This window comes from Bombyx mandarina, chromosome A1 (genome assembly GCF_030267445.1).
Source record: "Bombyx mandarina strain Sakado chromosome A1, ASM3026744v2".
NCBI classification, from domain to species: Eukaryota; Metazoa; Arthropoda; class Insecta; order Lepidoptera; family Bombycidae; genus Bombyx; species Bombyx mandarina.
Window position 1 is genome coordinate 17391226 of NC_143234.1, and position 24690 is coordinate 17415915.

Consider the following 24690-nt stretch of genomic DNA (forward strand, 5'->3'; position numbering starts at 1 on the left):
TTTATTTAAAAAAAAATATTTACGTCTATATTAACTTAATTATTATTATCGAGAAGTATCTAGAAAAAGACGAACAAACAATTTTTAATATTTTTTTGATCTACATAAGAAATAATTAGACAGCATAAACGCACTTGTTAACAAAACGCTAGTAAATACGGCCATTGCCAGCTGACTAACAAAACCAGCGCATTCGCAATGTAGGCGTGAGGTGATGGTTTGCTTAATAGATATAAAATAATTAATAATTAGGAACTTCATTGTTTTTATGATCGAACAATCACCAATAGTCATCGAACAAACGATAATTGATCAAAATTGATTAATATGAACGATAAAAATAAAGTAAGGGAGCCAACTTAAGAGTGATCATTTGTTTAATTAATTATAAATAAATTAAAGACGAACAAACTATTTTTACATTCGAACATTAACGAACAAATAATGAAAAAATATATATCCGAAAATAAAAAAAAAGAGGGCCAAATTAAGTTGGTAAATACCAGGTCATAAAAACCCAAAAAATTAATAAATTAAAGAATATTCTGCTTCCGTGTGTTATCTATAATATTTCCTGGGCAAAGCATATGGTTTTTGTTGGTGTGTCAATTGGTTTATTGCTAATTAAAGTGCCTTATTCACGTTCCATCTTGCTGTACGTCCCGCCAAGGCCATGCACGATGCACTATGTATTTAGCGCTTTATTCACGATCCATCACGGCTGTACGATAGCTCAAGGCCACGGTGCTGGATCTATCAAGCGCGAACAGAATAAATCGAACGAATTAAATGAGAGGGTTTTAATTTATTTAAAATGCCAGATGTTTTATCAAAACGCCAAAAATGGGAGTCCTTATGATGTTGTCAGCAGCAGCAGAAGAGAGGCAAAAAATAGCAAGAGGTTTTGGATGATTTTTTTAAACGTGCAGAGTATACTCAAATAATAATCAATCAATACACACATTCATTTGCCCTGTTGCGCCGACGATTGCGAAGGTAACGGACGTATCGCCATTTTCAAAGTTCGTCATCATCAATTCATTCAATCATCAAAAGAAATCCCATAAAAACAGCATGGCTGTTAATGATGTCTGGGAAAGAATTCAAAACTCTTTTTCTCTTCAATGTTCTATTGACGAATTAAAAAGGAGGAGAAATTCGTGAGACATTCGTAAACAAGTGTGGGAGGAAGCGCAAACGGGTTCGCAAATTGAGTACCGAACCCATTTGCACAGCTGCTAGGTTTGCGAATGAATGTTTGGCGGCCCTTCACATGCGCGCAAACATTCGTACAATGTACGAATATTTGCGCGCATGTCAGTGGCCGGCATTAACCGTGGTATGTTGGCTCATAGGTTATACACTTGTTAACTCTTGTGCAATTTCACTAAGTGTATAATCTATGTTATAAGTCTGTATACTCTTAGATCCCCTTGCCTTTCCTAATAAGGAAAAATCGTACCAAAAAAATCTATGTTATACATCTAATGTAGTGTAGAGCAATTAAGTGTATAATCTATGGTGTAGAGTAGAGGTTATGTTTTGAATCGCACGTGAACCTTGTATTAATATTTGGAGTCAAAAAACGGCTTCTTCTAAAACTGGAAAATGGGAAATGATTACAACGATACTAATGATTCTACAGACGAAAATTCAAAATACAAAGATGGGGTGAACAGAAATGCTAGACTCATAGTAAGAAATTTATCTTTCAAAGCCACTGAAAAAGAATTAAAAGAACATTTTTCACATTATGGTACCGTGGAAGAAGTAAAGCTATTGAGGAGACCAGATGGTAAATTGGTTGGATGTGGCTTTGTGCATTTCACTCAAGTTCCCATGGCAAATAAAGCTTTGTCAGCTACAAATAAAAAACTGTTTCTCGGTATGAATTTCTAAATAATTTCACGCAATAATATTTATTTCTTTAGTTTTATATTACTCCCCAAAATAACAGCTGTCGTCAGATATGCTTAAATCAAATAAACGAAGAGATCGTGCATGCGTTAATAGTGGTTGCCATTCTTCCTACATATTATATCAATGGCGAGGCAATGGTTCCAATTTGACAGCCATAGTGCAATAAAATCGAGATTCCAACCTCATGTCTCATGTCCATCAGTGCTGGTAACCACTTAACACTGGGCTGTGAGCTTGTTCACCTATATACGCAAATAAAAAAATCAACCTAATTCACTTTTGTTTATATCATATATGTAATTACGTGGCCTAGCTAATTCATCAACACAGAGTTTAAGCTACTCTGGTTACAAAATATCTGTTGGTTAGGATGTTTCATGTTGTAAGCATCCACTAGCTTTTTTCACTTTTACTTAAGTAGGTAAAATAAGGGGTTTAACATGGCAATAAAGAAAATTGGCTAATAAACAATTATATAATTTCCAATACAACATTTCAACAGACCCCGCAAGTAAATTCTGTGCATGCATAAAATCAATAAAAAACTTAGCTCTTGATTTTTTCATTCCTCAAGATATGAGAACAAGCTTATGGCCCATCCAGTGCAATGCCCATAGACATCACAATGTGAATGCCGTCCTGAGACTTTTTGCACCAATTTATATTTATATAATTTTATAAGGCTTACAATATTCAGCATCAGATTCTGAAACTTGACAGTTGCAGTAAGCTGGAATAATACTCAAAGTATTCTGCTGCCCATTCTCTAGTAAATTCCTTAGTCGCCTTTTACAACAACCATAGGAAAATTATAGGCTGACACCACACATCCAGCCAGATAATGACCTGAAATTTCCATAATACTAAAGTAGAAACAAGAAGAATTATTTATTCCAAAATATTACTCCATCTTCACATTTGATATGAAAATAAAGAACATATGTTTGATAATTCTAAAAATATCCAGATAGACCGATACAAGTGGGGTGGGCTATTCCTAGATACAAATACAGTGAGCAGAGACAGGACAATGAAGCTACAGATGATAGAAAGAGTAAACCTGAAAAAAGTGAAATTAAATGTAAGTATAATATTTTTAGTTCATACCATCAAATATCAACATAAAATAACAGTATTCTTGTTACCTGTTGTTTTATGTGAATTTCATAAATTGCATATAAAAAACTAATATATATCTGTATATTTAAATAAAATAATGCATGTAAAACATACTGGTAGAAATACTAGTTACTATCACATGCAGACAAGGTCTTGTCAAATGAAATATTTGGAGAGATATACGACAAAGGGAAGATCTTCCACCGAGCGGGTGATATTTGCTCGGTAGACCGACGGTCTGAATGTTGTTTAGATTTAGGCATCTGTCAAATATCTTGCGTTGTATGATGGCTACCCGCAACAAAATATAACCAAGTTACAGCGTATTAAGCTAGAGGATTCCATAATGATCATAGGAATGGTGTTTTAAAATTTATTTCCTATTTTGAAGGCCGGAATATTTAGTTTAATGAAAAAAAAAAGCGAATGGCATAATACTGGATGGATCCTCTGATGTTTATCTCAAAACCTGAAAAAAAAAAACAAAAAACTAAACTGCATAATAATCTCTTCTTACTTTTATCTATTTTAACAGGTAAAAGAGAAATCAAAACTGAACCTGAAAAACAAAAACCAAGAGTTAATAGAAATGCTCGATTAGTTATTAGAAATGTATCATTTAAAGCCACAGAAGAATCCTTAAAAGAATATTTTGCACCTTATGGTGATATACTGGAGGTGAAATTACTAAAAAAGCCGGATGGAAAATTGGTTGGATGTGCTTTTGTTCATTACAAGAATGTACCAATGGCTAAGAAAGCATTATTGAATACAAATATGAAACCTTTTTTAGGTGAGTACACACAGCAGTGTGCACAAGTGCTCTTCTGCTACTATCTGTTGGCAGTGCTGTAGGAATACCTCATTGTCTTCTTCAATTACTGCAGTTTAATTGAGTGATACCTTAAACTGTAATGTGCATTTATTTTGATAACAGCTATCTCCATTATCAATTTTTTTAAAGGTTTCTTACTTGTTCAATTATGATAGCAATTTTGAAGTTTCTGTCTATTTCAGATTGTAAAGTATATAAATCTACAATGAAAAAAGACTACACGTTTATTTGTTTATTATTTGTATCATTTGCCAAATTGAGCTGAGAATACACTGAATAATAAAAGATGTAAAATACTGGGAATATGTATCTTTAACTACTGAACAAATTAAATTCTAGATATTTGGTATTACTTATATTAGGTGTTGTGTTATAGGCAGACCAATATCAGTGGACTGGGCTGTACCGAAAGACAAGTATATGCAACACATCGTGCACCAACAACTTGAGCTTCAGGACCAAGTCAAGAAGGAGGAGTCAGATAGTGATGATGATGGAGCACAATTGAATTTGTCAAGTGATGATATTAAACCAGAAGTTAAGAGTAAGTTTAATTCACTTTTATTGCAGAGTGCTAGCTTAGACACCTCAATATTATGTAAATTAATTTGATTAAATACCTAATTAGATAAAAACCTTGTAATAAATATCATTATTCTTGGCCTGCTAGCTTAAATACCAACAAGTAAATCATTAACTGAACATATATTGCCAGGTGAATCTGATGATGACACTGATGATAATGTAAAGTCAGAAAGTGATTCAGAAAAAGAAGACAATAGTGATGATGAGAAAGAAGAAGACGAAGAGTCAGCTGATGAAGATCAGGAAGAAATGGATGATAACATAAGTCAGACTAGCACACAGGCTGAAACAAAAAGGTATGGTAAATTTCATTGACAGTATAAAAACAATAGAAGCAATCATAACATAAATTTTAATGTCTATCAGAAATTACCAGTGTTACCAGTCTTCTTTTCTAGAACTCCTACCTTTTGGTTGGTATTGCCTATTATTCATAACATATTTTTATAATATTGATGTTAAAATAAAATAAAATGTCAATTGTTTATTTTATATTATCAGCTGTAGATCATAGTAAAAGCAAAGCCGTAAGTGACCATATCAAATGTTTTTCGACATCCGCCCTTATTCCTTATAATATTGCCTAAAAAAAATTTTGCGTAAATTTAAAGGCTGGTTTTAGTTCACTAACTATGAACTATACTAATTATTTGAACCAATCGTCTACTCGCATTAAAACTCTATAATCTCAAAACTTGTTAATTTTACAGGAGAGTGTTTTAAAGGTTTAACATGTCATATTTTTGATATTAATTATTTTTGCAACATTTATTTTTTATTTTTTACCTGTTACATTATCTGTCTATTAAAGTAACATAAAATTATGAATTAATTTTGTTAATAGTAGTCAAATCATAGGCAAACTAAAAAAAAAAATCTAAAATGAAACTACCTCTTTTGACAGTATTTATGAGAAAAATACTGGTGATATTGAATGATTCCGCATATTAACCCAATTTCGAATATTTTAGGAAATTGTACACTTTTAATGAGAAAAGACGAAATGTGTATATTATACATTTAGATATAGTGCAATAGAGCTTAGTTTTAAGGAAAAATAAGCCAAAAAGACACAAAAATAAAAAAGTAAAAGGGCGTGTCTACACTATTCATTAAAACGTAAGAAATTCTGTACCAATCCACTTCTACTTACTGTCAAGCAATAATGTGATAGAAGTTTTTTTTTTTTGCTTAGATGGGTGGACGAGCTCACAGCCCACCTGATGTTAAGTGGTTACTGGAGCCCATAGACATCTACAACGTAAATGCGCCACCCACCTTGAGATATAAGTTGTAAGGTCTCAGTATAGTTACAACGGCTGCCCCACCCTTCAAACCGAAACGCATTACTGCTTCACGGCAGAAATAGGCAAGGGCGGTGGTACGATGTTATTCCTTCGCCGTGGAAGTCAATCGTCAACATTTGTTGAGTACGTATTGCATTAGAAAAATTGGTACCCGCCTGCGGGATTCGAACACCGGTGCATCGCTTCAACACGAATGCACCGAACGTCTTATCTTTTAGGCCACGACGACTTCTGAAGACTGAAGCAGAAGTAAAATCTATTATTCATGCTGTATCACTAATGGATTTAACAATAATATTACACCACATGGGCATTTTATTGCAAAAAAAGTTTATATTACACTTCATTAACTTATTATTACACTTTAATTACAGGATAAGATTAAACGATGCTGAAGACGGATGCACAGTCTTTGTAACAAATATACCTTTTAGTATAGATAATGATCAGCTAAGAGATTTCGCCGAGAAAATCGGGCCCGTGAAATATGCACTTATATGTATGGATAAGCTCACTGAACATTCAAAAGGAACTGGCTTTATTAAATTTGTGGTGAGTTGTTTTGAATTTAACGAGTTGTCAATTTCAAGTTTTTATTTCATTCCGAACATTTTCATATTTATCTACCTTTTAAACCTTCTCAGGACTTCCACAAATAATTTTAGACCAAACTTAGCTAAATAGGTCCAGCCGTTCTCGAGTTTTAGCGAGACGAACGAACAGCAATTCATTTTTATATATATAGATAATATTAATTTAATGTAATATTGTTTTGCTGTATTTGAGACTGTATGTAGTCTCGTGATTCCCAAGCCTAAAATGACACTAGAAAAATTTAAGGAGTATGCAACAAAGAGTCTGGAGTAAGAACCTGGATAGGATGGCATTTCAAAAACTTAGTCAAGAAATTACTAAAAAATGCTAATGTTTAATATTGGTGATGTAAACTGATTATTTGAAAAGTTATTTATTTTTATTGGTTTAGAAAGTTTAGATGGAAAAATAATTTCATAGTCCACTTGATGTTCAGCAGTAACTGTGTGACTTTAAAGTTTGAATGCTTTAATTAAATTTCAGAACAAGGAGGATGCAGATAAAATCCTGTCAGCATCGGCAGGTCATTTGAAGCTGGAGGGTCAAGTTTTACAGGTGAAGCCCGCATTAAAGAAAGAAAATTTACAGAATGGCAAGAAGAAAGAACCTAAAGATAACAGGAATTTATATCTCGTCAAAGAAGGAGGTATATTTTGGTCCACAATGTAGTTCTTTTGGTCAAGTGTTTTTTTTATTGCTTAGATGGGTGGACGAGCTCACAGATCACGATGTTAAGTAGTTACCGGAGCCCATAGATATCTACAACATAAATGCCGTCACCTACCTGGAGATATAAGTTGTAAGGTCTCAGTTCTTACAGTATAACGGCTGCCTTTACTACTATTATTACTTACTACCTTTGGAACTGGAATGGAATAATTATTCCAGTTAATATACAAATGCTAGTGTATTATATCAGAGTTTCTTGGAGTTTTTTACCTTGCGTCTTGAGGTCATATTATGTAGAGACAAGATGGGGTGCCTATGGATTTGGAAACAAGGCTATGGGGGTAAACCTGAGTAAATACTTGTGTAGATATTTTGTAAACCTTTATTGGAGAGGAGCTTGTTTGTAATTTGCTAGCTGTTACCCCCGGATTCGAATGCATGTTAAAGAAAAGGGTTAATGATTTTATTTTAAATGTCACGAAATGTGTAACGGTAGGCAGCGGCTTGGCTCTGCCACTGGCGTTGCTGACGTACGACGGTAACCACTTACCATCAGGTGGGCCGTATGCTAGTCTGCCTACAAAGGCAATTTTTTTTCTTCTTCAAAATGTTCCCTTTGTCAAATACCGGACTTAAAATTATCTCTTTAAAAAAATCATGTCAATCTGATGCTTCGTTAAGGACAAATAAACAAAGACACTTTCCTATATTTTATAATATTAGTATCGATTTGTGTAGTTTAGTAAATTTGCTTTTTGTCAATACAGTTATAGTGGCCGGTACAAAAGCAGCTGTGGGCGTATCCGCTTCCGATATGTCTAAGAGATTGGCCTTAGAGCGAAGTAAGACACAGATGTTAAAGAACTTGAATAGGTCAGTGAATTATTAAGCATTGAGAAAGATAATTCTTCTCATTACTACACTTGAATACTGCGAGTGCCAACTCACATGCACTGGTGGTAAGGCGTATTCTGAGTCCGCACAGATGAGAAGCACTATTCTACCTATTTCTGCCCCGAAACACTCATCTGTTCCATTTCACAAATACAATTAAGAGTTCAATTCCGTATCTCCGGTAGATCACATCAAGCTGGGCATCTCAATAGTAATCACCCCTGCCAAACTTTTTGTATTTTTTTGTAATTTCCTAATAATATAACACACTTTTATGAATGAATATGTTAGAGACAGTCTGAAAGTGGCACGTGTGACAGAGAAGTTGAGAAGTGCGCATTTGGGATGGTATGGACATGTGATGTGACGAAATGATAATGAGGTTGGTAAGAGAGTGTTAACTATGAATGTGGAAGGCTATAGAGGAAGAGGTAGACCTAAGAAGAAATGCATGGATTGCGTGAAAGACAGAGGGGACTGAGCGAAGAAATGGTATATGTTATGAGCTCCTTCGGACACATAATGCGATCTCCCAGACATGAATTAGAGAAGCTCATAATTGCGGGTCGCATAGAGGGCAAGCGCGCCGTGGGCAGAACATCAGCCAGATGGTCAGATCTAGTAAGAGATGTACTTGGTGGTAGTCTGTACCATGCGGTCCGTGCCACCCAAACACAGTGGAAGAACGTCACATGTGGTCGCGATCCTCAGTAGTGAGCGAACGATATAGAAGAAGAAGAGTATGAAAGGAGAAAACATGTTGTTTCGACGTCTGGTGACTGGGAGAAGGGCAGGATAATGATGATGATGAAAAGATAATTTTAACATATACTATCAAAAAAGATCTATAACTGTAATTTTTTCTTCTAGATTCGTATCACGGTACCGCCTAGTAGTATCGAACCTGCCGCCGAACTGTGACGACTCCACGCTGCGCCGCGTGTGCAGCCGCGCGGCGGGGATGGACGAGGGCGGGGGGCGGGGCGCGGCGAGGAGGGGCGGCTTGCTGACGGAGGCGCGCGTCATGCGGGACCTCCGGGCGCCGGTCGGGAGGGACGGGAAACATCCGTCAGTATTATTCTTATTATTATTAGTATTCTCGGGAAACATCCGTCAGTATTATTATTACTATTATTAGTATTCTCGGTCGTTGAAATTTGGATCAGTAAATTTTACCAAAAATATCAAGTTGTTATTTTGTGATACGCACATCTTAAATACCTATTCTGAACTCATCGATGACACAATACTTTCTGTTTTCTAATTAGGTATGGCAATTTTTGAGTGGTTTTATTATAACAAAAATATAAAACTAGTTGAGGATTGGACACCTCAAGACGGACAATACAATGTTCACATTGTAGTGATGACTAGCACCATCACACACAGTAGCTGTTGAGGCCTTGGTGGACAGTGAAACCGCCCTTGACTCATATAAATTCATCTTCTTGAAACCAGTTTAAAAAAAAATCTCATAAAATAGCTCTACAAATATATTACTAATTTCTCTTTTACAGATCTAAAGGTTACGGTTTCGTGATGTTCACAAGACACGAAGACGCCTTGGCCTGTCTCAGGAAATTGAACAATAATCCGGATATATTTGATAAAAATAACGTGGGTATACCCGATTTTCATTCCAATTTTCATAAAATGTATAACAACAAAAAACAATTGTAGAAATTTTTATTTATTTTGTGACTTATTTTATAAAAATGATTATTTGTTCTATGTCTGTTTTTCAAAATCAATTCAATATCTCCTTAAGATTAACTAAATCACATCTCATTTATAAATGGTTAATACTGGTGGTAGGACCGACCTCTTGTGAGTCCGCACGGGTAGGTACCACCACCGCGCCTATTTCTGCCGTAAAGCAGTAATGCGTTTCGGTTTGAAGGGCGGGGCAGCCGTTGTAAGTATACTTGAGACTTTAGAACTTATATCTCAAGTCGGGTGGCGGCATTTACGCTGTAGATGTCTATGGGCTCCAGTAACCACTTAACACTAGGTGGGCTGTGATCTCGTCCACCCATCTAAGCAATAAAAAAAAAAGTCGTGACTGAAGTTTCATTCGTTATTGTTCTTCTACAGAGACCAATCGTATCGTTCTCAATAGAAGATCGGACAGCTCTGAACGCAAGAAAGAAGAGACTAGAAAAGTCAGTCGCCAACAATCCGCTCGCTAAAAAACAAGAAAATAACGGAGCCATAGACTACGGGAAAAACAGAAAGAGAAAAGCTAACAAAGCACCCGAAGAAGGTTACGCAAAGAAAGGGAGATACGATAAGAAGAATAAACAGAACAACACTGAATACGGTAGCGGTAGGTTCGTTAGAAATCCTAAAGTAGAAAATGTCAACGAATTTACCGGATTAACAGCGAAGGAAGGAACCCAACATAAAATGAGAAGTAATTTTAAGTTAAAGGAACAGGCTGAGGTCCATAAAAAGGCCATGAAGATTGAGAAAAAGAAAGGCAAGCACGCACTGAAACTGAAGAGGTTGGCGAGGGAGAGGATCAAGCAGCCCAAACAGCCGATCAACAAGACTAATGAGTCGCGGAGAAAAAAGAATAAACGTCGAACACAATGAGTTCTGTACATTACACATTAAGTATGTTAAGTAAAATATGTTACAGATTATGTTTTATTATTTCAAAAACCTTAATACTAATCCTATCACTTAAGACGATGGGCCTAGGTTTTCTCTTGTGTTAGGGAAGCGGTAATCAAAACATACATTACAGATAACAAAACACAGGTAATAAATACAGCCAGAGCTGGCCGGCGCGTGTATTCGACGTTGGAAATTTGAATACAATAGTTACGTTTTACGTAATTTTCAATGACGCATAAATCGTTATCTGCCTACCCGTCTCTCTAAAACGCAGAAGGAGTCTGATATTTTTCGAATCAATGTATTAATAGTCCGCACGGGTAGGTACCACCACCCTGCCTGTTTCTGCCGTAAAGCAGTAATGCGTTTCGGTTTGAAGGGCGGGGCGGGCAGCCGTTGTACTGTTTAAAGTGAGACTTTACAACTCATGTCTCAAGGTGAGTGGCGGCATTTTCGTTGTAGATGTTTATAGGCTCCGGTAACCATTTAACAACAGGTGGGCCGTGAGCTCGTCTACCCACATAAGTAATAAATAAAAAAATTAAATCCCTAATGAGTGCGGACAAAACTATGAGGCCCAGATTAAGAAAAGCTTTTCACAGCTCATTAGGTGCAATGCATCAGGTATAATCCTGCTTATTTCTTTCGTCTTGAATTTAAGAGTGTTAAAATTACGCTAAAATTTTCTATCTACCTACATGACGAAACCTTTCATCCTTAGGGTATACATATTTTATGTATACTCTAAGCTTTCAACGCTATTTTCATCAAATTCAAGACAAGACAAGATTCATTTGACAAAAAGACTGTCCTTACTACTTGCAGTTTTGTCCTAGCAAAAATTACGAATCCAGCATATCAAGAGTTGGGTTTGAGTGGTGTCGTCAGATATTACAGAATTGATTCAATTAATTATAATGCTTATAGTTTGCATCAATACAGAGTGGAATAAAATAAAATACAATCTGTAAAGTGTTCATTTAATATGATCTTATAGTAAACAATGTCACGCACCATTATGAGTAAAAACAAAATAAAAAAATATATTATGTGGTATTCGGTTTCTTTTTTGTCGACCTGTTATTCTTTTTTATTATTATCTATTTATAGTTTACCTAAGACTTTTACCTTTGTGCTATTGGCTTAATTACCCCTGATTGTCCTAAATGTGAATAGAGTGCTGCAAGATATTCTTCTGTATGGTAAATGAAATGTTGTATGTGAGGAGATTTGTCCCAGCACTTCCAGTTAACCTGTATTAAAAACGCAATTAAGTCAGTTTGGTATACTCCTAGATTTGGCTTATATGCATTATGTGCGTATGACGATTAGGAAATCGATTTGTATTTTTAGAAAAAGTATAGCTTATTTATTATAAGCTGATGGTGGATTTTTTATGTCACAAGTACTTTATTAAGTCTTTTGAGAAAATAATTCTTCTTCAAAATGTAGGTATATCTTTATGATTAACCAGCGGCCCGCCCCGGCTTCGCTTGCTTTCCAACATTGAATTATTTTTTTAAATCAGTTCAGTAGTTTCGGAGCCTATTCAATACAGACAAACAAACAAATCTTTCCTCTTTATAATATTAAGTATAAGTATAGATATCATATTAATTAATATATTGTAACTCGTCTTTAGAATACGATATGAATAACAATCAGATGATTCTAGAACAAAGATAACAAGATTGATAATAGATAACATTCCTTTGACTTTAATTGATATAATAAAAATATCAATTTCAGTATGAAAACATGCTTTCATTATTATTAGAATTATTATTCTTTTTATTAATATTATTCCATTATTTATTTATTTATTGCCCAGTGCCGAGTTTTGCTAAGAGTACTAAGAATGAGTTACAAACTTAACCACCTTTTTATTGACCATAGCCGATGGTTTTAATTGCCTTTTATACAAAAATATGGCTCGGCACATCTTGATAGCTGATACACAAAATCATCACTGAAGTCGTGTAATGTGACCTTGGACCTTACTGAATAATTGAGAAGCTTCTGTAGATGTAATTTCCGAGGTCAGAGGTGAGGAGATGAGGTCAGTGTTTGATTTACCTTAACTCCCAGAGATTTCCACGTGTCATGAGCGTGTCTACTTCGTTTGGCTGCGCCGATGGGATCCGTCAACGAACATAGAAACAGTCCCGGCGCTCGACAAGGTGTGTTGTGGTAAACTTGTGTTGCACGCATGTAGTGTTTAGTCGCCACATTATTTAACAATTTCATATGAAAGCTGGAATTAATTATCGTTTTAATTTTATTTCCAGTCACGTGCTTGCAAAAAACATGGTGCTTGACACGCTCATTGTCCATTAAAATTATCTTTAAAAATTTTTGCTTTTTGTTCACATAATTAGTTATTAAAGCACATTTGAAATTGTAATTTAAAGTTATTCTATGTATTTATGAAGTTCATTATATGTTCATGCTAGATTTTTTGTTTACATTATATAAAAATTGTTAATTGTGAAAGAGAGTAATATATAATGCTGGAGGCCAAGACCAGAAGAGAAAAAGGAAATATTAATTAGTGGGTATAAAAAAATCTTTGTTTTTTTTTGTGTAGATTGGCAGTCAGTCTCTTGGACCTTCTGATGTTAAGAGCCAACGTCGGCATCTTAATGAGAACGTCACCACCCAATTTCATATATGAGGTCGCATAATTCTCCATTGCATTGAAATAAACGATTGTGATAAGACTACCAAGCCTACCACCGCAGCAGAACCTACCACGTGCAACAGAACCGCATGCGACCCTACACCTCAAAATAAAATATTAATTAATTCCATTTCACCTCTGAACTGATGTAACAATTAATTTATAGATCACTGTATTCACATAGCTCACTTACATTGTGTAAGCTCTGAGAGCTTTCTGGAGGATCTTATTCTTAGGGAACACAGCATTTGGAAGTCCAATGGGAATTTCATATACATCGGCTGGTGAGTCCCAAATTTGTGCGTTTACACGGTCGAGAACGGGTTGGTACCTGCACATATAAACATATATAAAACATAATATATAATTTGTTTTCACAATTATGTATATACTAGCTGACCCGGCAGACTTCGTAGTGCCTCAATCGATAAATAAAAGACCTAAGCTTTTGTATAAAATAAACTTAAAACAAACAAAAGGAATGCGTCCGATGGGGGACACATAAAAGGGAAAACAAAATTGTTAATTTTATTTAATTTCGAGCACTTTCATATTTATCTACATTTTAAACCTTCTCTGGACTTCCACAAATAATTCAAGACCAAAATTAGCCAAATCGGTCAAGCCGTTTTCATGTTATGTCGTGACAACGGAAAACGGGTTTCATTTTTATATATATAGATGGAAGGGGAATGTACACAATCAAATTAAGATAATTAGCAAAGAATTTGCATAGTAGCAAAAACAGAGTGGTCAGGGTTGACAGACTTAAAAAACTGAATTATTCATAAAATATTGATTATTAATAATAACCTTTCCTTGTTTTCTAAAGAATGAACCAGTAGTTCAGCCCATACATATGCTCCCACTGAGAATCCATGTACGACGAGAGGACCGTAGGACGGATTGTTTTCTAAAAATTTCATCAAGTCTGCCGCAATTATCTGAAATAAGGTGTTTTAATAGAAATTAAACTGCCAAAACTAAACGGCTCTTTACATCTATATACTAATATGCTAAGCTGAAGAGTTTGTTTGTTTGAACGCGCTAATCACAGGAGCTACTGGTCCGATTTGCAAAATTCTTTCAGTGTTAGATAGCCCATTTATTATAATTATATATATATAATATATTATAACATCACGCTAAGACTAATACAAGCGGAGCACTAATAAATAATGTTTCAAAATCGGGGTATTTTTACTTTTTGGGAGCTTCCGCTGCGTGCGCTGCAGAAACGATTAAAATTTCGCTAAAATAATGTATGACAGGATTGTTCCCCTTTAAAATATCTAAAAAAAAGTCCGCAGCAGCATATGTCTATATGTTAGGTTGGCTCACTATAACGTTTTTTATGCCAACCAAATTTGTTCTAAAATAAAGCATTATTTGTGAACCACGCGGACGAAGTCGTGGGCAAAACCTAGTATTACATACAATGATACAACATTATTATACCTTTGAGCCTTTGACTGGCCACATGAGTTGCATCGGCGAGCACGATACGGCCACAACGTCAAAGTCCTGCTCTAGGTAAACATTAGCGTACTTTAGTACGTGCTTGGGCTTCGCTAGCATCCAGTTCATCATTACGCATAGAGGTCTTTGAATCGGATTGTTTGTTCTGTAATAGTACAATCGGAATTTTATCTTTAGTGTATTTTATTTTACTGATATATGAAAATTAAATCGATGTTGACCAATATAATAATATATAAGCGCATTTTGTACAGATGGCCCCTATGCGTATCGTGGTTGGTTGAATGGTATAGTCTTGACACTGTGGTGTTGGGATAATTTTAGCAAATTTTTTGTGCGTAAATTTGATCAGTTTTTACCTCCCCGTTATATTTGAGAATTTGGTACCAAGTTCCAAGGTGGGTGTTGGTATTCATTGCTATCCCTGCTCCTCCAACTCGAAATTTAGAGCCTATATAGGACCCTCTAGCTCGAAATAGATCCGACTGAGAGCCCTGTAGTTCTTTAGTTCCAACTTTGAGTTCCAGAGGTCCGAACTTTCAACGAGAGGTCCGATTTTGAACCACTAAGTCCGTCAATATTAAACCCTTAATAAATTTATATTCATTACAATCTAATTATTTATATGATCTAAAAAATGAAAGTGAAATATGTACTACTACTACTACTGCGCTGGTGCTATGACCCCGAAATGGGTCTTGGCCTCCGACAATAAACGTTGCCATTCATCCCGGCGCTGCGCAACGCCTTGCCAGTCCGACACTTGAAGCTCAGGAAATTTCTTTCCACAGCGTCAGACCAGCGGTACTTAGCCGTCCCTACGGGGTGACGTCTCTCCGGTACACCCGTGTATACCTGTTTCACAGGCCGTCCTGCTCCACACGCACTACATGTCCGAGACATTCGAGCCTCCGCGCCTTCATCACCCTAGAATTTTTGGCTCACCAAAAAGCCTTTCAACATCCTTGTTTTTCCGGACGTGCCGACCTTTCGCTCAGTCATAAGAAGTTTCGTCTCTTCTTTCTGTATAAGCGTCCATGCTTCACATCCATACAGTAAGATTGGTCTGATCTTAACTGGTGGTAGGACCTCTTGTGAGTCCGCGTGGATAGGTACCACCAACCTGCCTATTTCTGCCGTGAAGCAGTAATACGTTTCGGTTTGAAGGGTGGGGCAGCCGTTGTAACTATACTTGAGACCTTAGAACTTATATCTCAAGGTAGGTGGCGCATTTACGTTGTAGATGTCTATGCGCTCCAGTAATCACTTTACACCAGGTGGGCTGTGAGCTCGTCCACCCATCTAAGCAATAAAAAAAATACTATACTCATAGTCTTGTATATCCGAATCTTGGTACTGTTTAGTAACTTTGAAGAGAAAACCGGATGTATAATATAAATTTTAATATAATCGAAGTTATATTTAATATAAATTAAATAAAACATAACAATAGGATGCGCAGGTGGTTAATTAAATTGTGAATCGTTTTAATGAGAAATATTTTAGTTTAGTTTATTTAGCTGATAAAAGTAACATTGGATTTATTATCCATACTCCGCATACATATTAATGTTCTTTACTAATGATTGGAACTGCTACAATTTTGTAGCAGCTGATTATCAATTTTTTAAAAGCATGGTGTAATAAGTGTTTCAACTGAGATAGCTCTTACATTATCGGTTTCAGTGTATCAGTTGTAAGAGATCTACTGTAAGATAAGAAACGGCGGCCACCAAAAGCTATAAGGTGTGCCCAAAGCTTCTCTGCTTATTGCCACCAAAAAGGAATTGAAATAAATTTCAAACATAGTGAAAGAAAGACGAAAGTGTCTAAAAAATAGGTATAAACATGTAACAATTAATTTTTATTAGTAGATGTCGTGGCTTAAAGAATAAGACGGCTTGTGTATTGCATCGAATGATGCAGCTATGCCGGTGTTCAAATTCCGCAGGCAGTACGTACTTCTATTCAAAAATGGCTTCTACCATGAAAGCTTAAAATGTTGACACATAAAACCCGCAAAAACTTTAATTAGTCTAATTTGGGACTTATACTTCAAATATTAAGGTGGTGGCATACACGTTGTGTTTCCTATAGGTTCTGGCAACCACTTAAAATCAGGTGGGCTCGTTCACTCATCTAAACTTTAAAAATACATTTATTTTAATGAGCGACATTGAATTGGGTGAAACCAAAATCATTTGAGTACATAACATAAATAACAAATGTTTTCTTTCGACAATTGTATTCAAAATTCCATGGTCGAATTCGTGGAAATATAAAAAATTACAGACATTAAGTCAAATATTTAACGTTTCTATGATAATAAACTTTAATAAAGGTTATTTTAGTAGATATTATAATGTTGGTACTTAGTAAAAACGTTTCGTAATAAGTATATTACAGTATTTGAAAGATTGAAAATGTATAGAAACAAAAAAAAACGGTTCAAATGTAGCTTCTGACTTCTGATTTTCGTGGTCGTAATTTTTGTTGTAAATATTAACTTACATTAACTCTCTTATCGATAAACGATGATCCTAAATTCAGACTACACCTTAATAGCTTCTTCCATGCTACCTGTTAATTGATTTTCTCTAATAAAAATCAAGTGTTGTAAATAGGGAGTAAGACCGTAATGTACTTCGTGGCAGAAATGAAATTCGATTTGCTATTAAAGCATGTTTTTATAAATTTCAAACTATTTAGATATGTTTATTAATATAAGTATTGAAGAATTCATGAAACATACTTACTTCATTGTATACGGGTCTAAAGTAATTTTTCTATCTTCTTTGCTTATGTACTGCATGTTTTTACTGATGTTTTGCATGTGAACTGATCTGCACGAGAGCAGCGTTGCATCAAAAAAATCTGCGCGAACTGCTCCATTGTTAAAAACCTGAAATATGACGTCGGTGAGAGTGACAACAGATACAGTTTGAACAAATTAAAACAGTTTGTATTACGAAAAAGTGTTAACAATTAGATCTATCTCATTTTAATAGCTTCCTAAAACATCTGAAGCGAAAATTCAAAATATGTATATCAATATAATATTCCAACTACTCGAGGATCAGATATTTCACTTATTCATAAATAAAATATAGCTCTGTATATAGGAAAATGATAAAGGGAAGAAGCAAAGATGGCGCTTGGTAGACAGACGTTTCGAATAATGTTATTCGGAATTTATTATACAGTCTATATATCTACAATTACAATTAAAAAAAAAACGCGTGCGTCCGGAGAAGTCCCGTTAAGTTAGGTTAACTTAATTCGATGTATATCTGGCTAATCGTGTGAAAGAGAAGGCTGATTTGTGGTGAAACTTAATTTCGAACTAACTTTCGATGACGGAGGAGCTACACCGAACATCCACCTGTGTGATGTGATAGCTTTCTGTCTGAGATAAGCAACAGATATTGTATAGTCAAGCGGTGGCAGAAACTTCTCGACTTCATAGGTCGAATGTGCCGAATTGCATTCCCGCAGTTGGTCCTAAAATATGGGTCCCCGAATTGATATGTGCGCTAACCGGTTTGAATCATCTTTTGTATAGCACCAACAGGATGTTCCATCTTCCTCAAAGACTACCCATGTTCCCCTTATACCCGTAAAGGGTGACTGGTTGGAACCCTTGAGCTACAGTCCTGTCGCGACTCCTTCCTTGGTTTTCAAGGTGATGGATCGAATTATAAGACCACGCATTTTATAATAATTTTTCGGTTTAATTTCTTGAATTTGTTCGACTACTTCAGTTGAAGTTATCGCGGAGCTCGCGGAGTCCTTGAGGGACTCTACAAGTCGATCGCTATCTTTTTGGATAGACAGAGCATCGCAATCATCGTTGACGGCTGCTGCTCTGACAATTTGATCCTTACCACTGGCGTTCCATAAGGCTTGTTGCTCTCTCCCAAGTATTTCATCTTGCATATCAATGACACGCTATCCATGATAGCATGCATTCCTAAATTGACGACAGCCCGAGGATGTGCGATATATCGGCGGTCAAAATGACTATTTTATTATAGAGCCGCAATTCCAAGGATTACCCTTGCAAATATCCGTGTTAAATAAATTAAAAAAATGTATTTGAACCAAGTGTATCAAGATAAGATTTATGAGATGGTAGTTAAACCTTGATTAGTAATGAAAATGTATTACGTCCTGGGAAGATGGCTCTGAATGTACTTTGCTTTTTAAAAATACTATTATCATATAATATTTAATCTTTAAAATAACGCCAATGCAATAATAAATTTACGTGTACGGGAAAAAAAACTTTTAAAAAAAATATAAGTATGTTGCCAGACCTTATAGCAAGATTATCATGAATATTTGTCATTAGCGCGATTTGGATGTTTGCCGGCATATGTTGTTCCATGAACGCTACGCTAGATATCCTGGATAAGAATATGTGGCGGTGGCCATCATAGAACACAAGATATTTGGATAGATGCCTGAATCTCTCTTTCGAAAATTTCAAGATAAGTTTGAATATACACAAGTTCCGAACAATAACAATTGGGCCGTCAGTATACCGAACAATATGAATCGCTCGATGGAAGATCTTTATACCCTTTGCCATAACCTCCTAAAAATATATAGATATGTATTGCTGGCTCTGTATTTCTCACTTTAATATATACCAGTGTCTTGTATATTCTAGTCAAGTGCAATTCTAGTAAGTAGCCATGACCTTAGAGGTGTGAAAATTCTGACAGCCGCTTTTGCGATATTATTGTGACCTTAGTCTAGACAGAGTCAAAAGGCTTCAGCCTCATGTCCACCAGCACCTCTTTTGATTTCGCATATTATAGCGAATAAAATAATTATAAAACTACTTTTTTTTATCCTTGTCAGATTTGCAAATGGCGTAAATGATATTAGGATACATAAAAACTTACATTTGTCTGTCGTTTTCCGAAACTGATGAATAGTTGGATGGTGTTAAATTGACAACGTCTCATATTGTCCAATGTTTAAGTTCCACTAGCACTCTGTGAGAAGGAAATGAAAATATGTTAAAGACATTCAAAATTACAGCCCGACAAAAAGTGTAATACTCAGATGATGGTTTTATCGTAAAACAAGCGTCTGCTCAAATCTTCACCGACGATTCGCTTGGCTCGCTGTATCGACTAGACGAATGTTCAGAACGTTTCATGTTTGTTCAAATAATAATTGTCAGGCTATAAGTATTTCTTTAAGTATTCGGTTATTTAACATTGATTAATTCACATTTAATTCATTTACTGCGGAATACCAAAAGATACACAACGAAGCATAAAAACGGCCAATATAATTATAATATGTATATAAGAGAAATTCAGTTAAATTATTAACTATTATGAATAATAATAATTCTCTTTCACTCCTCTATCATGCATATTGTTCGTAAAACGGAAATGTCGGTCAAAATTCGTAGATGCAACTATAGTGCCAATTTTCTAGTGAGAAACTGTTATGTGTTCTTGTTTGTTTCAAGACTATGATTCCGTTATTCAGCACAAACAATTCTTCGTTTTTTTCATTGACTCCAGATATCTCCAGATGGGCCACGCTATTCCACGTTATGATAAATATTATGATAGCTGGGGATGTGACTTCGATATCAAAATTACAAAATTAATGCCAATTAATACTTTGTTTCGTGGACAGAGCTTATGAATCTGCTGTTAATTTGTATGAGTTTTTTTTTATTGTGGCACACAATTTTTTATTAGAATATTATGTGAACGATAAATTGCTTTTATGAAATAATACTATTGAAAATTTAAAGATATTAAATATTTGAACTTACCTTGAATCTGTTCGTAGTATGCGTGTACTAAGAAGCAAATTCAACACGAACTGTGTCGGTGTCTGCGTACAGTTTCTTCTTCAGTAAGCATTCTTATGTTTTCATTGTTCTAGACGAAACTAGATATTTACTATTATAACTATAGTATTTAAGTACTGGATTACACTGACACAGCACAAAGCATGAAAATTTATTCAAACAAAAAGAGACGCATCGCTAGTTTCGAAGAAATAAAATACTCAAAATAAAATTCAAACTTTGAAAATGACGAGCGTACTGTTGTTATTTGAATCGCTACAATTTTGGAATGATTCATTCAGAAGTACCTAAATTGTTTTAATTTCACATTAAGTCAATGGTATTATGTCTACGATATAATACACTCGTATGTGTCGTGCAAACCGCGTGATGTGAACATGATACGTTTGAATATAAAATACATGTTAGCATATGAATTGCGTATATGCATATTATTGCGAATACGAAGTTAATTGGCATTTTTACAATTTTAGTTTTCAAAATAGACATAATTATAATAAAAACTTTTTGATACTGAACTCAAACATTTAAATTTTGTGTTAATTTTATCGGCATTGTGGTTTGTATACACACGTATACAATACAAATCAATCCGTGGATCTATGTATAACGGTTCTAACTAGTTTATTCAAAAAAACAAGAAAAGGATTTTTTTTGAAGATAAGTAGACAAAATTGATGTAGGTACACTCTTACCACTGATATCTAGTGTGCTCTTACAACTTTAAGCTATAGTACAACACGATTTTTACGCACGTCTGTTTTCAATCATTATTAAAAGATAAAAGTTTTATATCAATATTCGTCTGTTGCACATATAATCGGAAATTGTTATCTAAAACACAGCTCTACGTAATAATTTTGAATGAACTCCATACACAACTATTAAAAATTATTTGTAAACAAGTTAGACACACAAGTGCTTTATCGATTTTGATGCGAAACGCAAGCAATGAACTTAGCAACATAACGAATGTATGTGAGATCTTTGACTTTCATCGCTCGCACAGTCAGTCAACCTACCTACATGACTAAATAAGGTGTCTGTCTGGCTTACATTCAAGACTTGGACGTTTTTAATACGCTTTTATTAGCTTCAGACGTATGTATGTATGTTTGTAACGGAATCTTTGAACATGATTTTGACCCCCTTAAAACGTCGGATTAACTTGAAATTTGGTAGGTATACTTAATAAGGACGGACGACAATTCAACATTTAAAAAAAAATGGAAAAAGATATTGAAAAAATTTAAATTCAACTAATAAATGAAAAATAAATAATAGTTTAAAAAACTAACAAAATACCTACGCTTTTATAGAAAATAAATTTTAATAAATTTGAATTGAAAATTGTGTAAGAAAAAATGATTTTATTGTAAAAAAGGCGTGGGGTGCTTTTCAGGATATTATAAAAATAACCCTTCTACCTCCTTCTACTGATATCTGTTCATAAAATATTTATAACTACTTATACCATGCACCCGTTTTTTTAAGCTATTATTTATTTTTATTGAAATTACGTTCGAATTTATGTAATGCATCGTTAATTATTGGTTACAATTTTTTTGTCGCTTAGATGGGTAGACGAGCTCACGGTCGACCTGGTGTTCCGTGGTTACCATAACTCATAGACATCCACAACATAAATAACGCTAATGATCTTGAGACATGAGTTCTAAGTTTTACAGTATAACGACTACCACACCCTTCAGACCGCATTATTACGGCAGAAATATTTGGGTAGGGCGGTCGGTAATTACACAAATTATAATTTTTGCGGATTTCATTTTTGTTATAAGACTTTATTAGTTTTGTAGTAGTTTTAATATTTTATTGAATAGTTTTGAAGTTGTCGTGATCTAAAAATAAGGTACTCAATTTGCTCGTATCAAGTACTTCGACTATGCCGGTGTTCAAACCTCGCCGTTAGATACTAATTTTTGTAATGAAATACGTATTTAAAGTATTCTATTCTAAAGTTTCACAATATTCAACTGAAACAATCGTCCGCAATATGAAAACAACAAAATGCAAGTTTTTATTTTGATATACCGATATATCAATTATACAATGCTTTGATCAGAGTCTAATTATCAACGGTCTAATTAGGAGACCTTAAACTTACATTTCAACATGTGCATTTCCCTAAATATTTTTCAAGGCCGTTGATAAGATTGCATTACTGTGAGTTACATCATAATTTAAATAATTTTTTATATTAAAGCATCAGATTTTGATGGGTTTTTTTCACTAACTAATGGGGACGAGACGACCTAGCAATTTTAAGGGCAATCGACTAAAATGGTTTTTTAATTGAGCTCATTATCCACTCCTTTTACTACCCATTATAATATTCAATTAAGCAGTGACCGAAGCTCATAGTTATAACATCGTGAGTGCCATTTTCCACCTTTATACCTGAGGTCGAAGCTCCAAATTGCTTCGACAAAATAACGCCTATCTTACATACTAAGTGCCGGCACCGCTCGTGACATTCGGCGTGTCGGCGACTACGAGGATTCTCGGTATTATTCTCGCTTGTTATTGTTATGCTCTTTAACGCATCAACACTCCCCACTGGAAACTAATCCTTGATCCTGTAAGCCGAATGGTAAACAGTCGACGTCGCCCAAAACACGTCATTACTGATCCTCCCGATCCATTAACGGTGCTTTTAGGTACCACAAGCACCGGTCACCGTCCTCGTCGAACCCGTCGCTTGCGAAGGGCTCGACGAGCGAATTAACCCATAGACACAGCCTCTCAAGGCTATTTCAGCTTTTACTGGTGGTAGGACCTCTTGTGAGTCCGCGCGGGTAGGTACCACCACCCCGCCTATTTCTGCCGTGAAGCAGTAATACGTTTCGGTTTGAGGAGCGGGGCAGCCGGTGTAACTACACAGAGACATTAGAACTGATATCCCAAGGTGGGTGGCGCATTTACGTCGTATAGGTACGTCTATGGGCTCCAGTAACCCCTTAACACCAGGTGGGCTGTGAGCTAGTCCACCCATCTAAGCAATAAAAAAAAAGCTTAGGTAGGTTAAAAAAAAATCAATACACGCTCCAATTTGGTTCGAACAAACCACGAATTTGGTTTGCTACTAAACCAAATCTGACCGTCTGAAGCGTGGTCTTGCGAACACGTAGTGCCACAATCGATAAATAAAAGCGGCTCTAAATAAAATAATAAAATGTTTATTTTTATGCAAAAATATTATGTACAATTTGTTTTCTTATGGCGGCTCATGGCCTCCTAGATTTTTTTAGCTGCGCATGCGCGTGACGGAACCAAAGGTTTCGCCACACCCTAAACTTTTGTATAAAATAAACTTAAAACAAACAAAAGGAATCCGTCCGACGTGGGACATATCAAGGGGAAAACAAAATTGTTATTTTTATTTAATTCCGAGCATTTTCATATTTATCTACCTTTTAAACCTTCTCTGGACTTCCACAAATAATTCAAGACCAAAATTAGCCAAATCCGTCCAGTCGTTCTAGAGTTTTAGCGAGACTAACGAACAGCAATTCGTTTTTATATAATCGACGCTTGAAAGGCAAACGTGACTAAGCGACAATGCGTGAACTTTACAGTAGACTAATTTAAAGTTGAAATACCTGAAAAAAATTATATTTTAACGAATCTAGCTGTAGGATTGAAATGATTTTAATAGACCTAGAAATAGATTTTTTTTGCTCATCGAATTTGGTTATTGCCTATCATTTATGTACAAAGCAGTTATTGTCGCTTAGTCACGTTTGCCTTTCAAGTGTCGAATTTTATAGATTGAGTCTGCCTTAGTTTGCTAGTTTGCAGATCGGATATGGTTTGCTCTATACCGAATCTGCTCGTGTGGACAGTTAGGCCGAAAAAACTACGACTCGTTGTGCTTAGGATATTAAGTGCATTATCTATCATAGATAATATATTTATTTTGTAAGATCTGGAACGCCAAGAAAGACGGCCGCGCGGGCGCTCATTTTACAGCAGGCGCTACCACCATATATTTTTGTTCAACGACATAATGACAGCCGTGTGCACTTGAAGACGTCCGTGAAACGACGCTAGAAGTAATAGTGTTCTGTGGAAACGACTGTCCGATCAGTCCCATCTGGTCGTCTGTAGCGAGTACTGATTGGGT

The 24690-nt window shown here is 35.3% G+C and overlaps 2 protein-coding genes across 5 annotated transcripts; one reads left to right on the forward strand and one right to left on the reverse strand.

Annotated features, from left to right (window-relative positions):
- Positions 1 to 1472: 1472 nt before the first annotated feature.
- Positions 1473 to 10566, forward strand: LOC114239886 (RNA-binding protein 28). Its single transcript, XM_089739683.1, has 11 exons — positions 1473 to 1885; positions 2888 to 3001; positions 3575 to 3832; positions 4251 to 4418; positions 4590 to 4755; positions 6141 to 6318; positions 6844 to 7006; positions 7797 to 7902; positions 8794 to 8991; positions 9441 to 9540; positions 10018 to 10566. The coding sequence occupies exons 1-11, from the start codon at positions 1609 to 1611 to the stop codon at positions 10516 to 10518; spliced, it is 2229 nt and encodes a 742-aa protein (XP_089595809.1). The 5' UTR covers positions 1473 to 1608; the 3' UTR covers positions 10519 to 10566.
- A 942-nt stretch (positions 10567 to 11508) lies between these two features.
- LOC114240218 (uncharacterized) lies at positions 11509 to 21507 on the reverse strand. 4 transcript variants are annotated; one of them, XM_089739685.1, is made up of 9 exons: positions 21242 to 21507; positions 20508 to 20672; positions 19612 to 19704; positions 17458 to 17603; positions 14681 to 14846; positions 14036 to 14166; positions 13416 to 13553; positions 12619 to 12796; positions 11509 to 11795 (listed from the first exon to the last, which is right to left on the reverse strand). In XM_089739685.1, the coding sequence occupies exons 3-9, from the start codon at positions 19672 to 19674 to the stop codon at positions 11667 to 11669; spliced, it is 951 nt and encodes a 316-aa protein (XP_089595811.1). In that variant the 5' UTR covers positions 19675 to 19704; positions 20508 to 20672; positions 21242 to 21507; the 3' UTR covers positions 11509 to 11666. The 4 variants fall into 4 exon arrangements, with proteins under 4 accessions (XP_089595811.1, XP_028026493.2, XP_089595810.1 ...); XM_028170692.2 differs by having other exon boundaries at positions 20508 to 20616; positions 21242 to 21499; XM_089739684.1 differs by having other exon boundaries at positions 20508 to 20833; positions 21242 to 21496.
- Positions 21508 to 24690: the final 3183 nt, after the last annotated feature.